The 15,727-nt window shown below is 43.9% G+C and overlaps 1 protein-coding gene across 17 annotated transcripts in view; it reads left to right on the top strand.

The window, feature by feature from the left end:
* KMT2C (lysine methyltransferase 2C) overlaps positions 1-15,727 on the top strand; it is a 254,607-nt gene that overhangs the window by 202,708 nt on the left and 36,172 nt on the right. For 13 of the 17 annotated variants that reach the window (XR_009696784.1, XR_009696785.1, XM_061166175.1 and 10 more), the window contains 9 exons: positions 173-205; positions 306-446; positions 5,240-5,372; positions 5,596-5,810; positions 7,428-7,501; positions 8,624-8,806; positions 9,191-11,062; positions 11,495-11,784; positions 13,568-15,393. Coding sequence is in view for 15 of the 17 variants with exons in the window: in XM_061166175.1 (XP_061022158.1) it covers positions 173-205; positions 306-446; positions 5,240-5,372; positions 5,596-5,810; positions 7,428-7,501; positions 8,624-8,806; positions 9,191-11,062; positions 11,495-11,784; positions 13,568-15,393 (4,767 nt within the window). In the remaining 2 variants the exon portion in view is untranslated. The remainder of the gene's footprint in view (positions 1-172; positions 206-305; positions 447-5,239; positions 5,373-5,595; positions 5,811-7,427; positions 7,502-8,623; positions 8,807-9,190; positions 11,063-11,494; positions 11,785-13,567; positions 15,394-15,727) is intronic. The other 4 variants (XM_061166176.1, XM_061166178.1, XM_061166177.1 and 1 more) reach the window with 1 other exon arrangement.

Here is a 15,727-nt window from a genome sequence, read left to right as displayed (position 1 = left end):
GCATTTGCCCTCCATCTGGGCTTTCTAAAGACATGCAGAAATGTAATAGGATCTTCAAAGATGTCTGCATGCCAATTAACTTCTATTCTGGTCATTCTGTGACAAATACTATATTGCATCCGGATATCGGCATGATGGTAGTTAATATTCCCGTCTCTCTATTTTCTCCTAGGAGCAATTCTCAGCAAGTTGTATAAAATCCCAGGTATTTGTGTTCTGATTCTTTTGTTGATGGAAATAGCACTCACTGTGCTCTGGCTCTGGTGGTCTCTTAACCGCGCTGTCCTTGTGGTCGTGTCTCCTAGAGCTCGGGGGCAAGGACGTGGAAGACTTGTTTACCGCGGTGCTCAGTCCTGCCGCCGTGCCGCCGCCCCCCGTGCCGCAGCCCCCTGCGCCCCCGCTGCTGCCCGTGCACGGCCAGGGTACGTCGCCTCTAGACAAGTGTCGTAAGTATAGCCCTGCTGCGCGTGCCCCCTCGTGTTGCGTCGGCTGCCGCGTGCCCCTCGGCTGTCATGCACGCAGGCTTGACTGGAGTGGGTCCTCTTTTGTGCTGATGGGGTAGGACCAGCCTCTGAATTCCTTAGTCACACCCCCACCTCCCCACCATTCCCTGGAACTCAGCGGCTCACTCTGTGGTCAGAATTCATTTGCCCGCTTCACTGGCAGTGCCCCCTGTTAACAGTGCCCACCTCCTTCCCTGCCCCCAGTCCTGGTCCCGCGTCACCTTCCTCAGTTGTTCCTGCAGAACTGCTCAGCCCTTACCGGCTGCCTTGGACTCATCCATCTGCTCTGAGTCTCAGTCCGGCCCTTCGTGGTCAGCAAGTCTCCACGCCCACACTCCCCCCGTGCTTTCCATTCCTAGGGTGTGGTACAAATAAATATAAATGCCCATTTGGGGCATTATGGTTTTCCCTGTAGATGGTGAGCTCCTTGAAGGCTAGAGTCACAGCTGTCTTCACTGTTTATCTGCCACAGAACATGGCCTCAGTAAATTCTTGCAGAGTAAATCGGTGCCCTTCCTACCACTGTCGACTGAAATTCCTATTTCTGTGGAAATTTGCCTACTTTGTTTAACACGCTTTCTTCTACCTATTTGTAACTAGTTGCAGAACAAATTTCAGGCTTTCCTTTCTCCCTCTTTCTGAAGAGCTGAAATCTGATAGGCTAGGATCAAAATTTTGTGGGCATAGGTAAGGAGATACTGCTTTAGACTATATTCTTGATAATTTGAGTATTGGGTCCTCTCTATATCCTGTTGTCACTGCTTTGTGATTCTATACTGAACTGAATGACTTATAATGATGCCTTTATAAACTCATACACTGTATTTGTGTAAGTGCTGAAAAGTGCAAATAATTTAATGTTACCTCAGCCACCAATTTTGTGTATACATGAAAATTTCTATAATGCATATAATTGAAATGTTTTAGTTTCTACCAGTTTAGCCACTAAACATCAATTTACCATGATGTTTGCTAGACCCCAAATGTGATTTACATTTGGATCAAACAGATTCATAAGTGCTTCCTGACATAATTGTTCCCATACACTTTCTTAGTGACTAAGAACTCTTCCGTGTTTCTCTTCACAGGATATAAAAATAAAAGCAACTATCTCCAAGTTTTCTGGAACTAGAACTATTTCAAAAATCAAATCAGTTAAAGATGTATTCCTTTATAAAAAGGTTTTATGATCATTGTTTAAATCATTTCAAAGTGCAATCTCATGTTTAATAAGATACTGAGGATTAGGGAGGTTGATGTTTACTTGGAGGGGAGGTGGGTTTTGGCCTCGTGCTTACGTGTAACTCAGGGATGACTAAGGCTGACAACCCACCAGAGTTTGTAATTGTAGTATTGTAGACTTTCAGTTAGACAACTAGTTTCTATTGTTGATGTTGTTCAGTGGCTCAGTCATGTCTCTTTGCAACCCCATGGACTGTATCATGCCAGACATCCTTGTCCTTCACTATCTACTAGAGTTTGCTCAAACTCATGTCCATTATAGTGAGCATAATTCAGAGCTATAAGAGTCTCTGATATTTCAGCATTTGTGTTTGAAAGAATAATAACTTAAGGATAAAATGTGGTCAGATCACATGCAGGGAAACACGTACCTGTTTAGGAATGGCAGCTCTGCTACTTCCCAGAGCAAAGGAGGAGAGGTAAAATGGGCAGTGTTTATGGAGGCAAAATTAGAAAGTGCAGCTTTGGGGCTATATTTTGTCTGGACAGCTAGGCATTGGCAATTGGCCTTTTTTCCTCCAGCCTTTGGAGATCTCACACCAGTGAAATGATCCAGTGAGTCACAGGTTTTGGCAAAGTAGCTCTGGTGTTAATTTTGGAAGTGGATTTGGGATGGGAAGAAGTTGTATATTGATGAGTTTATTTCAGTTGGGACTGAATGAAAAATTGGGTTCCGTGTGAATATATCTGCAGTAGTAACTCAAAGGAGGAAATGGATTTGATAGACAGCGATGTTAGCATAAGTAGGAGCATGCTACCAATTGGGTGTATGATGTGAGGAAAAAGGAAAGAAACTGAACTGGGCTATACATATGTCAGGCTGGCCTAGAAGATAATCAGTCATGCTGTAAACTTGAAACGTGAAACAAAGGAGAGACAGACAGAATGTGTGTGTGTTGTAGAGGGGGGGTGGAGATGTAATGAACTTAGTTTTAGGCCGTTTTTACTTCGTTAGAAATGAGCGTATACATTGTTCTGACTTACAGGCATTTGTTCAGAGCTGTAGATAAAAGCTTAGGGCTTGTCTGTGTAGTGATCAGAAAGGTAAGATTTCTTAAAAGAATATACTTCAGTAGAATGTAGAATCTTGAACTCTTTTTAATTAAATGAAATAAATTATATGCTTAACAACTGGTTTATATTAGTATACAATTGCATGCTCCTTTTTTCCCCTCTTTTAAGGGTTAGATGAAAGTGAAAACCAGAGATGGAGACAGTGAGTGAGAGGTATAGGATCTTAGAAGTGACGCTCGTTAAACTGTTCATAAGGCCAAGCAGAGGAAAAGATGTGTTTCGTTGGATCGTTCAAGACTGTTGTGATCCTTAGTGGAGCAGCCTGGTAGGAGCAGAGAGGAGGGCAGAGCGTGACGTGCTGACAGTTACACGGAAGGTCAGAAAGCGGAGAAGGGGAACTTCAGGAAGACTGAGCAGAGCAACTTGAAATCACTTTAAGTGGAGGTTACATGAAGTAGCTTTTCAATCAATTCTTATCCGCGCGTTGAATAAGATGCTAGTATGACCAGGCATGGTAAACTTGAGAGGGGCGGGGTAGCAGGTGGAGACCACCTCCTAATTAAAATCATAATAAAGGAAAAATGCTTTGCATTTATTTATGTGTACAGCGGCAACAGGCTGTTTAATATCTCTGGGTCTGTCTGTCTTCTTTTTGCATAAATGGAGCGACACATAATAACCCATTCCATGGAGTTGGTGTGAGGACCAGCGAGTTAATAACGCATGTAAAGCCTTGAGTACAGGGCCAGGCTAATAGATAATAGCTGCTGCTGTTACGTAAGCTTCCAGTACGGCAGAGCGCCACGGGACTGCTCACGTTCTCAGGGCCAGGAAGGGAGCTCTAGTTTAGCCTAATTACATGAAAGACACTTGATATTTTTCAGTGAAATATACATTGCTTAGTGGAACCCCCTTTTCTTTTAAGATGAAAATACAGTAGCATTCTACTTGGAATGCTTCCAGAAATCTTGCTCCTTATCTAATCCTTGGAGAGAGTTTAGGTGTCCTCAGACACTGGGCTCTTGTGGCGTCCCAAACCAGTGGGCCCAGCCCTGCTGTTCTGCAGGAGGAGCCCTAACTTGATGTCAGGTGTTTCCAGGACCAGTACCCTTGAGACAGAGCCTGCAGATCTGTGGGCATTCAGCCCCAGTATCCTCAGACAGAAACTTAAGGGTTGTCATGGTTTAGCTGACCGGAAACCCTGTGGTGCAGAGCGTGTTATGGCCAAGGCACTTCTGATTATTCTTCTTTCTAACCATTTGGCAAATGATCAGGTTAGGAGTGCTCTGTCATTATGCCAGGGGTGCCAAGTAGTAGCTAACCTCATGACTGATTTTTATTTGCATAACTAACTGATGATACAGGTGTGGATCTTCAGTGTTGTTCTGAGTGTTAGAATTATCAGTACAGGCCATGTATTTATTACTTGAAAGTGTGTCTCTAAGTTGGAGGGGTTTTCTCCCCTCTTCCAGTTTTATTGAGAGATAATTGACATACAGCTCTTTATAGTTTTGGGTATATAGCATAACAGTTTACCTTATGCCATGAAATGATTACCACTGTAAGTTTATGGAAGGGATTTTTGAAGATACACTCAAAAAAGGTGTTTTTGTGTGTGTGCTTTTTTTTGGGGGGGGCTGGAAAATTGCTTGGCTAAGGAGAGTTGATTTACTACCAAATAGTTTAGGAAAACAGACGATCACAATAAGGGTTGGAGTTCTGTGTTTGTGGAGAGTTTGGGGAAACACAAGGCGGTCTTATTATGGTTTGCCTAATGTCTGTGAGGAAAGATGTGAAGGTGATGGAATGTGAGTTAAAATGGACTTGGTGCCTGAAACTCCAAGTAATAAAAATTAGGTTAAAAACAAATTATATATATATTTTTTTACAGTAATCATCTAATTTATAATGGTAGGTGAAGTATTGCTTGTTTCAAACTACTTTAGAGATAAAGTGCCAATTTAAGAATAATAGGTGGGATTTTTATTTGTATATGGAATATCTGTTCATAAATTTTGAGTGAAGAAGAGGATTTGATAAAACTTAGCCATCATTTCTTGAGATTGATTTTTTTTCTTAGAGTTCATATGTGCTGCATACTTACTGTATAGTAGGCACTGTGCTGAAAACTGCATATGTAATATATGCCAGTTACATATATTACAGAACACCTTCATTTTATAGAAATAGTGATTGATTCTGCTTCTCACGAGTATCAGAATGAAGATTCAAGCCCAGGGCATCAGACTGCAGAAGACATGCTACTCCCATCATACCATGATGAAGTAAACAGAATTACAGAGAAATATTTCAGAATTTTATAGCCAAAAGTCACTCTTTAAGCAATATTTTGCAGTATAATATTGGGGGGACATTCTGCTTTTGAGTAGTATTACACATTTTTATTTAGAAATATTTCTGCTGCTTTTAAATTATTTTTGAATAATATGCAAACCAATTCACCGCTTTCTTCTTTGAAGATGTTTTTTCACGGATGCCACTCATGAACGGCCTCATTGGACCCAGTCCTCACCTCCCGCACAATTCTTTACCTCCTGGAAGTGGACTGGCAACTTTCCCTGCCGTAGCGCAATCCCCCTATGCCGATGCCAGGTATTTGAAAGCCTTGACTTTATGTGGAAACATAAGTCATTTCTGTTATATAGGTATTTATCTGTCTGACTTACTGTGACCAGTGTTAGTGTCTTAAAATCATGGTGATTTTTGCTAAAACCCATCAAACATTGTAGCTATGGGTTTAAAGAAAGTGTACTTGACCATAGTACTTAGAAAACTATTCTGTGTTTATGAAGTAAAATTGTTTATCATTTGGCAGGGATAAAAATCCGGCATTTAATCCAATGGCCGGTGATCCTAGCAACTCATGGACGACATCGGCTCCCCCTGTGGAGGGAGAAAATGACACGCTGTCAAATGCCCAGAGGAGCACGCTGAAGTGGGAGAAGGAGGAGGCCCTGGGTGAAATGGCAACGGTAGCTCCAGTCCTCTACACGAATATCAATTTCCCCAACCTGAAGGAAGAGTTCCCGGGTAAGTGCTGGGTGTGCCACTGCTTTCCGTTTGACTGGCCTTCCCACACGGGTGCTGACAGGCTGTTGGGGTTTTGCTTCCCTGCACTAGAGGGCCCAGTGTCGTCATCAGTTCTTACCTAGTATGATTGCACATCGTGAAGATTCCCTAGATACCTAGAGACACCTTGCATTTTCTTCATCCTAAGCCCTGTACCTATTTGCATATTTCCTCAGAGTTAATTTCAGTTAATGAAACGATTTTAGCTCTTAGCAGTCTTCTTAAATAGGTGGAAGTCAGTATTGTGTTACATGTGTATTTCTTAAAAAAAAAAAAATTCCTAGAATAGAAATTTATTATCTAATCAGAAGTATTAAGTTAGGCTAAATTATACCCAGTTCCAAGTATTATTCACATGGAAACTAACTCATTATTTCCCCTTCTTCCCAACTTTCCAACCTGTTTAAAAAAAGCAGATGGTGCGGTGTTACCATTTTTTGAACATTCTTATTAACTGAAGGACGAAACATTTGGATTAACGAAATGTCACTGACAGAATATTTGTAAGCAAATGCTGATTTATTATCTTGAGTTAATGTTGCAAGACAAACCAGCATTTGAAAAGGACATTTAAGCTCTGTCTTGAAATAGTTTCCCAGCTGTCAACATAACGGCGCTTTTAGATTACTAGAAGGGTACCTAGAAGTGGATTTTCTTATGGATGATCCCTGTCTTTTATGTGCCTTTTTGATTTGGATGCCTTGTAGTACTTTATTCATCATGTATAGAAATAAATGCTACGTTATCTAACAATAGAAATCAGTGGTTTAATGCTGATAAATCAATGGTTTAATGTTAAAGCAATATACACATTCTTCAAGTATTTTTTTTTTTAATTACACTTCTTTTGCTGCTTAGAAAGGTCTGTTAAGTCACTTAAAACGTCAGTGTAAATTGTCTTTAGATTGATGCTATAGGTTTTCTTTTTTAAAAGTAATTTCCTTTAATAGATGTACCGTGCGATTCTAGAACTCATGAAATATCATGTTACAGCTGTTGGCCTCTCAGCTGATTGCCTTTGTCACTGGCTTTGTTGAAGCTCTTTTTCTAAATATAGACAGAACCATTTGTACATGTATTGCTGACTGTTGATCTCACCCAAACTTCAGTTTCAGTCCTGTCCTGACACAGGTGTAAATCACTGCTTTCTCCTGTCTTTGTTGTGAGCAAATACTGATGCTTATTTTTAATACTGGTTACTTCCTTTTGGTCAACATGATAGACTTATCTCATGCATAGATGTTTTCCAAAACTTGTAGCTTTGATTCTGCTAGCATCTTACATAGTTGAGGGAATTTATTATATTTGGCTTAACTTTATCTTGGCTGCTTATAACTTTGGTGTAAAAACTTCAGCTCTGCAAGTGAGATTGTTAGTGAGGCAGCACTACATTCAGAGGTATGTTTGGCCTGTTGTGTACCAGGAGCTCAGTAGTGTACAGAGAACTAAATATAGGACTATTCACTTAAGAAAACATGGACAAGCCAGATTTAACCGTTAGTAGTTTACCAACTGTTTTATTAAGACACGCCATTGTTGTGGCTCTGTAAGTGTGTATGCTCTGTGCTTTTGTTGCAGACTGGACGACTAGAGTGAAGCAAATTGCCAAGTTGTGGAGAAAAGCAAGTTCACAGGAGAGAGCACCATATGTGGTATTTACAGAGCTCCTGTGTGTTACATCCTTCAACACAACACTTGAACCTCACTCTCATTGTCTTAGTTTAATAAAAAAAATTTTCCATTGCAGAAAAAACCTATGTTGAATACGTGTACACCTAATAACCAGCTTTGTCTTATAGTGATTTCCTCACATTTTCACAAGCTGGTGAACAGAACCAGCATGTTGAAGATTGAAGTCACTTATTCTGAGAGCATGGCTAACTCATTTCACTTTTAAATTGTTTCATCACTTCAGAAAAGTATGAACTTTTGCAACTGCATTAATGTGCCTCAGTTATTTCCACAATAAGCCCTTTTTGTATTAAGTTTAGTAGAGAATCTTTGTGTATCTTAAAAGAGACATATCTGGACACTGTGAAGGAGTTTTTGAAATATGGGCTTTGCCAGGAATTATTAGGGTGTTTTGTAAGATTCACCGTTCAGATAGTGAATTATTTTCTCCCAAAGAGCCAAGTTAAGACTGTCAACTCTATCCAAATCTTTGCTTTCATTTTAAAGCATTTTAAATCTACATTATTGTTTTGAAAAATATGCAGCTACTTTCTACTTTGATCTTCAGCATATGTATTGTCAGTGATATTGACTGCTTGGATAAAGCAAAACATTTCTGTTTTGGGGAATGTGTTTATGATTCTTTGTTTTCCCTTGACTGGTAGAGGTAATGGCAGGGTATTTTTAATGTTTCTCAATGGTGGGTTTTTTATTTGTTTATTTTTGAATGTTAAGCTTCAAATTCCTGATTCTAGATTTGGAGAATTCTGTTGGTATTCTCCTTTTCTGTACATTGAGAGAGGTATTAATCTTTCCTTTTTTGAGGAGTTTCTTACCAGAATTAGGATTGAAAAATGTTAGATTACACCTGGGTTCTCTAACCTTGTTCAAATAGATGGAAGTAAGTCCTCAATGGAAACATGCCTTATGAAAGGGGAATTTGGGGTAGCGTCTGTCTTTTCATGTAAGAGGCTGTAAGTTCTCAAGGATAATATTTCAACTATTTAACCTGATATTTTCTTGCTTTGGTATGATAAAGTTTTTCATAGTTTTTCTAGTTTTAACATACACTGGGAGATAATCTTCTTCTCCTTTTTTCAAAGCAAAAAGCCAGAGATAACAGAGCTGCTTTACGCATTAATAAAGTACAGATGTCAAATGATTCCATGAAAAGGCAGCAACAGCAAGACAGCATCGATCCCAGCTCTCGCATAGATTCGGATCTTTTTAAAGATCCACTAAAGCAAAGAGAATCGGAACATGAACAGGAATGGAAGTTCAGACAGGTGTGTGTCTTTGGGGTTTATTTTTAAGAATTGACTTTTTAAGTTGGTTTTTTGGTTTTTGAGAAAAGAGCTATTTATGTCATCATTTCAGATACAGTTCTTTCTAGAATATAAAAATCTGATTAAAAATAGGCTTTCCTTTTTTCAGTAAAATACATTTATGTTAACTTTGGGAAGTTATAGTAAATACTATAAGCAATATACTTTTGTGGACATTAGGTATGCTCGGGTGAATAGCTCTCTCCCCTCTTTAGGAATTTATAATTTAATACAGGAGCAATCTGGAAACTGATGACAGCAAACACATTTTCTGTTGCCCCCGCCTCACCCCACGGGGGTGCTATATTCTTCCTTAAACATAGGCTTGTTTTCCTGTTTCAACAGCAAATGCGTCAGAAAAGCAAGCAGCAGGCTAAGATCGAAGCCACGCAGAAGCTGGAGCAGGTGAAGAGCGAGCAGCAGCAGCAGCAGCAACAGCAGTTCGGCGCTCAGCCTGCGATGGGCCAGTCCGGCTCTGACACGCCCAGTAGTGGGATCCAGAGTCCCCTGACCCCGCAGCCCGGCAATGGAAGTCTGTCTCCCGCCCAGTCATTCCACAAGGACCTGTTTACAAAGCCGCTGCCCAGCACCCCCGCTCCCGCCTCCTCAGATGACGTGTTTGTGAAGCCACAAGCTCCCCCGCCTCCCCCGGCACCCTCGCGGCTGTCCGTGCAAGAGAGTCTGTCTCAGGCTCAGCCTTCTCAGCCCCCGTCCCCACAGGTGTTTTCTCCTGGATCGTCTAACTCCCGACCCCCGTCTCCAGTGGACCCTTACGCAAAAATGGTGGGTACCCCACGGCCGCCTCCCGGGGGCCACGGCTTTCCCAGAAGAAACTCCGCGCTTGCAGAGAGCTGTGGGCCGCTGGCGTCGGGCTCCAGGCCGCCTCAGATGGGCGAGGCCGCGGCCAACCGGCCGTCCCCGGTCCGAGAGGCATGCACCGCCTCTGCGGCAGGCAGTGACCCCTATGCAAAGCCTCCAGACACCCCTCGGCCTGTGATGACAGAGCCATTTCCCAAGCCCCTTGGCCTGCCCCGGTCTCCTGCCGTTTCTGAGCAGACCTCACAAGGCCCTCTCGCCCCTGGCACCAGTGACCACTTCCCCAAACCATCTCGGGCAGATGCGTTTCAGAGACAGCGGATCCCTGACCCGTATGCTCGACCCTTGTTGACACCTGCTCCTCTCGATGGTGGTCCCGGCCCTTTTAAAGCTCCGATGCAGCCCCCTCCTCCCTCCCAGGACCCTTATGGGCCAGTGTCCCAGGCACCAAGGCGATTGTCCATCGACCCTTACGAAAGGCCCGCGTTGACACCACGACCTGTAGACGGCTTTTCTCATAACCAGTCCAGTGATCCCTATAGCCAGCCTCTCCTCACCCCACATCCAGCAATGAATGAATCTTTCTCCCATCCCTCGAGGGCTTTTCCCCAGCCTGGACCCATATCAAGGCCAACATCTCAGGACCCGTATTCCCAGCCTCCAGGAACTCCACGACCTGTTGTAGATTCCTATTCCCAGCCCCCAGGAACATCTCGCTCCAATCCAGACCCCTATTCTCAACCTCCTGGAACTCCCCGGCCTACCACAATGGATCCATATAGTCAGCAGCCGCCAACCCCACGGCCATCTGCACAAGCAGACTTATTTGCTACATCTGCAGCCAGTCAGAGGCATTCTGACCCATATGCTCATCCTCCTGGAACGCCAAGACCTGGAATGTCTGTTCCTTACTCACAAACACCAGCAGCACCACGGCCAAGGATTTCAGAGGGTTTTACTAGGTCTTCAACAAGACCAGCCCTCATGCCAAACCAGGATCCTTTCCTGCAAGCACATACTCGAGGAGCAGCCTTACCTGGCCCTCTGGTAAGGCCGCCTGATGCTTGTTCCCAGACTCCCCGGCCGCCTGGTCCTGGTCTTTCAGACACTTTTAGCCGTGTTTCCCCATCTGCTCCCCGTGACCCCTACGATCAGCCTCCCATGACTCCAAGACCGCAGCCTGATGCTTTTGGAACAAGTCAGGTTGCCCATGATGTTGCTGATCAGCCACGGCCTGGGTCTGAGGGAAGCTTTGGGGCACCTTCCAACGCGCCCATGACTCCGCAAGGCCAGCAGTTCTCCGGCGTCTCCCAGCTTCCCGGACCCGTACCCACCTCAGGGGTCACTGACACACAGAGCACTGTCAACATGTCCCAGGCTGATACAGAGAAATTGAGACAGGTAAACAGCTTGAATCTTCTTAGTTGTCTTAGATGTATTATTTGAGAAAGCTGTTTTATCAAGTAACTTATATACAGATGTTAAAGCCGATCTTTTCAGTAGAATTTGTCATACTGCAAAGAAAAGTGAAATTGGTAGAATCAACACCAGTGAATTGGACTTACTCTTTTATCTAATTTCAGTCTTCATGAGTTTGTAGGGGAATTCTTAAATATGAAAGCTTCAGTTCTGTGGTGGTTATATGGCAAGGAAAAGGACCCAAATCATGTTTATGTTTTAAAACCTATTGACTATTTAAGTGTAACTCATGTTTTATCATACTTTGAAATACTAAGATTCAAATAGTACCATAGTGGAGTATTAGAATCATTGAGGCTGAAAAAGGCACGGGTCAGCAGAAGTCCCAGTCACCTTGTGTTTCCTTACATCCAGCGACAGAAGCTCCGTGAGATCATCCTCCAGCAGCAGCAGCAGAAGAAGATGGCTGGTCGGCAGGAGAAGGGGACCCAGGACCCAGGAGCAGTGCCCCACCCGGGGCCCCCGCCACACTGGCAGCCAGAGAGCGTCGGCCAGGCGTTTGCCCGGCCTCCACCCCCATACCCTGGGAGCATCAGGTCTCCCATGGTCCCTCCTCTGGGACCTCGATACACCGTTTTCCCGAAGGAGGCCCGTGGAGTCTATCCTGACGTCAGCGGTATGGGGATGAGGCCACATGGATTCAGGTAAGGCTTTCCGTTTCACGCCAGAGTAAACTGCCAACAGAAGGGGATGCCCGACTGAAAGGACTTCTTCTTGCCCTTTTTAATTGAAGTGTGGTTAATTCGCAGTGCTGCGTAGTTTTAGGTGTACTGCAGCGTGATTCGGCATTTTGTACATTCATGTATTCTTTGACATGACTCTTCATCACGACCTCGTTGCTCAGTTTTACTCCTTGATTCCTTTGAGATAAAACCAATGTTATTTTCCACTGATGAGAGGCCATAGATGTTTTGTAAACTCTAAGTGCTCTACAGACTAAAGACATTGCCTCTGTCATTAAATACCGACTGTACTAGCATTACGTTGCAGCCACAGTGGTACTGTTGGTCATACTAGTCAAATCTCTAACGTTACTGCCATATTCAGTCCAGTATGTGATGTGAATTATTTTCTTCTTAGATTTTTAATTTTAATTTACACTGTAAATATTCATGGAAATTTCCAAATCAGAAGGATGGTTTCCTGTAGGAACTTCTCATGAATGAAATAGGGTTGTAAAATTAGTGGTTTTCTCTTTTGAAATGGCTAGTAGAATGGTCAAAGCCAAATGTGGGCCTGAGTTGTAATGAGGAGGCATTTCTTTAACACATGCTCTTCGTTTTATCAGGTATATCTTTTAGTCTAATACTTACCTTCATGTTAAAGTCTTCGCCTTGTTTTTCTTTTTTCTTTCTCCTTACTTTATGCCTGTTTCTCTGTTTATATTTATTTGTACGTGTTAAGTGGCTTCAGTCCCCATGGACTGTAGCCCGCCAGGCTCCTCTGTCCGTGAGGTTCTCCAGGCGAGAATACTGGAGTAGGTTGCCATGCCTTCCTCCAGGGGATCTTCCCAACCCAGGGTTGGAACCAGTGTCTCTTTATTAAGTCTTCTGCATTGACAAGCGTGTTCTTTGCCACTAGCACCACCTGGAAAACCCATATTTGTTTGTAACTTGCCTTTCTTTCTTTCTAGGATGAGGTACAATATAAATAAAAGTTTTTCCGTAATTCATTCATTCACTGAGTCTTTACAGATAATGCCTATCATTCTTGTCCTACTACCCCTGGTTCTCATTCTTTGAGCAAACAGGTTAATCTGTCCAGTCATCATGCCTTTGTTTTCTTATATGCAGAGACCTGAAGTCTCTGGTAAAATTCATTAGACCTCCTATTCAAGCGTCCCCCTAAAACAGCTTCCTTCATATCATAGCTGCCTTTGCAACTCCAGTAGTAATGCTGATTTGTAAACAGCCGATTCCATCTGCTTGTTTGTTTTCCTTTGTCTTTGTTTATGGTGTCTGTTAGATGTCATCAGAGCTCAGGTATGGTATTTACTGTCGAGTATTTGGCAAAAGTTTATGTTCATATAGATTCTTTATAAATACTTTCTAATGGTGATAATTTTGTTTTTACTAAGTCATTATTACATTTGGCAACATTTTGTGCACTTACTCGGTCATGTCTGACTCTTTGTGAGCTCATGGACTGCAGCCCACCAGGCTCCTCTGTCCATGGGATTTTCCTGGCAAAAGTACTGAAGTACAAAAGTGCTGAAGGAACTGGGTTGCCATTTCCTTCTCCAGAGGATCTTCCCAAGCCAGGGATCGAACCCGGGTCTCCCACATTGCAGACAGGTTCTTTACCATCTGAGCCACCAGGGAAGTCCTATCAGTATTTAATCTAAAACGCTTCCTTTTTATCAACCTAACTCTGAATTCAGTACAATGCTTTATGTTAATGATCTGTGTTGTTTATTTCTTCTTTTAGGTTTGGATTTCCAGGGGGTGGTCATGGCACCTTGTCAGGTCAGGAACGCTTCCTTGTACCTCCTCCACAAATGCAAGGATCTGGAGTTCCTCCACAGCTCAGAAGGTCTCTATCTGTAGATATGCCCAGGCCTTTAAATAACTCACCAATGAATAATCCCGGTGGACTTCCTGCACATTTTCCAGCACAGAGCCTGCCAGTTCAGCAGCATAACATACTGGGCCAGGCCTTCATTGAGCTGAGGCACCGGGCCCCGGACGGGAGGCCCCGGCTGCCCTTCCCTGCTGCTCCTAGCAACATCATTGAGGCACCCTCCCATCCCCGCCATGGAAGCTTCATTCCCCGGCCGGACTTCCCAGGCCCCAGACACCCAGACCCCATGAGACGACCCTCCCAAGGTCTCCCTCATCAGCTGCCCATGCACCCAAGTTTGGAGCAAGTGCCACCATCTCAGCAAGAGCAGAGCCATGCTGTCCATTCGTCTGCTGTGGTCATGAGGTCTCTGAGTCATCCCTTGGGTGGTGAGTTCTCAGAGGCCCCTTTGTCAGCCTCTGTGCCAGCTGAAATGACATCTGAAAATTTACAGATAACTGCCCAGCCTTCTGATGGTCTCGAAGAAAAGCTTGATTCTGATGACCCATCTGTCAAAGAACTCGATGTTAAAGACCTCGAAGGGGTTGAAGTCAAAGACTTAGATGACGAGGATCTTGAAAATTTAAACCTGGATACAGAGGACGGCAAGGGGGACGAATTGGATACTCTGGGGAATTTGGAAGCTAATGACCCCAACCTGGATGACCTTTTACGGTCAGGAGAGTTCGATATCATCGCCTATACAGACCCGGAACTTGACCTGGGAGACAAAAAAAGCATGTTCAATGAGGAACTGGACCTCAGTGTCCCAATTGATGACAAGTTAGATAATCAATGTGTATCTGTTGAACCCGAAAAAAAGGAGCAAGACAACAAAAGTGTGGTTCCTTCTGATAAGCCTTCTCCTTGGAAAAAATCCACTGTCAGCAGCGAGATAAAAACGGAAGTACTGTCTCCAGATTCTAAAGGGGAAGCCAAATGTGAAAGTGAGAAAAGTGAGGAGGGTAAAGATACCGTTGACCCCCCCTGCCCGCCGGCCTCTGCCCCTCTGGACAGGACTGACGGGGACAAGGCTCTTGTGCAGCCCTGCGATGCAGACCTGCTGGAGAAGAGGGCTACCCAAGAAACGCCTGGCTCCAACCCCGCTGCGGCTCGTGGGGCCCCTCAGCTGCCTGCTGAGGATGCCGTCACCCCGTGCGGCGTCCCTGGGCCAACTCCAGTTCTCTCAAGTTTACTTGCTAACGAAAAACCTGATACTGCAGACATGAGGCCGTTGGCATCTCCAGCACCAACTTTGCCAGCCTCCCCATCCGGCCATGTGTCAAGTTTGCCTCCCCCTCTGATGACACCGCCTGGTCATGTTTTGGATAATACCATTAATTCTAACGTGGCAGTAGTCCCTCGACTAAACCATGCTTTCCCTCAGGGTGTGCAGGTAAACCCAGGCTTCATTCAGGGTCAGCCGCCAGTAAACCACAGTTTTGGGACAGGCAAACCTGCCAGTCAGCCTGTGCCCCTGACGAGTCAGCCTGGGACCAGTGGCATGTCTGGAGCCCAGCAGCTAATGATCCCTCAGACGTTAGCCCCGCAGAGCAGAGAGAGGCCTCTTCTTCTGGAGGAGCAGCCGCTACTTCTACAGGATCTTTTGGATCAAGAGAGACAAGAACAGCAGCAGCAGAGACAGATGCAGGCCATGATCCGTCAGCGGTCTGAGCCATTCTTCCCTAATATCGGTAGGAGTTCCTCCGAGTTTCAGAAATAATTACCGTGGGCTTTGGGTGGAATGCGGTATGCTTACAAGCTTTTTTCTGTATTAAAATTACATGTGGACTAGAGTACTGAGGGTTGTATTTCTGTTCCTTCTTCAGTTTTGAGATGAAACCAAGAGTTTTAAGGTTCCTCCCCAGCAAATCAAGAAATTAAACTCTTGGGAGTTTCAGATGTTCTCAATTCTATTTTTTATGGGATGACTTAATAGAAATAAATCTTTTTTGGTTCCTTCCTTCTAACCATTATTGCCAGGTATTTTCAGTCATTGAAAGGTGAATTTAAAGAAATTATGCTAGG

The sequence above is a fragment of the Dama dama genome, chromosome 18 (genome assembly GCF_033118175.1).
Source record: "Dama dama isolate Ldn47 chromosome 18, ASM3311817v1, whole genome shotgun sequence".
NCBI lineage: Eukaryota > Metazoa > Chordata > Mammalia > Artiodactyla > Cervidae > Dama > Dama dama.
The sequence above is the reverse complement of the archived record's forward strand: the minus strand, read 5'-3'. Positions and strand labels throughout refer to the sequence as shown.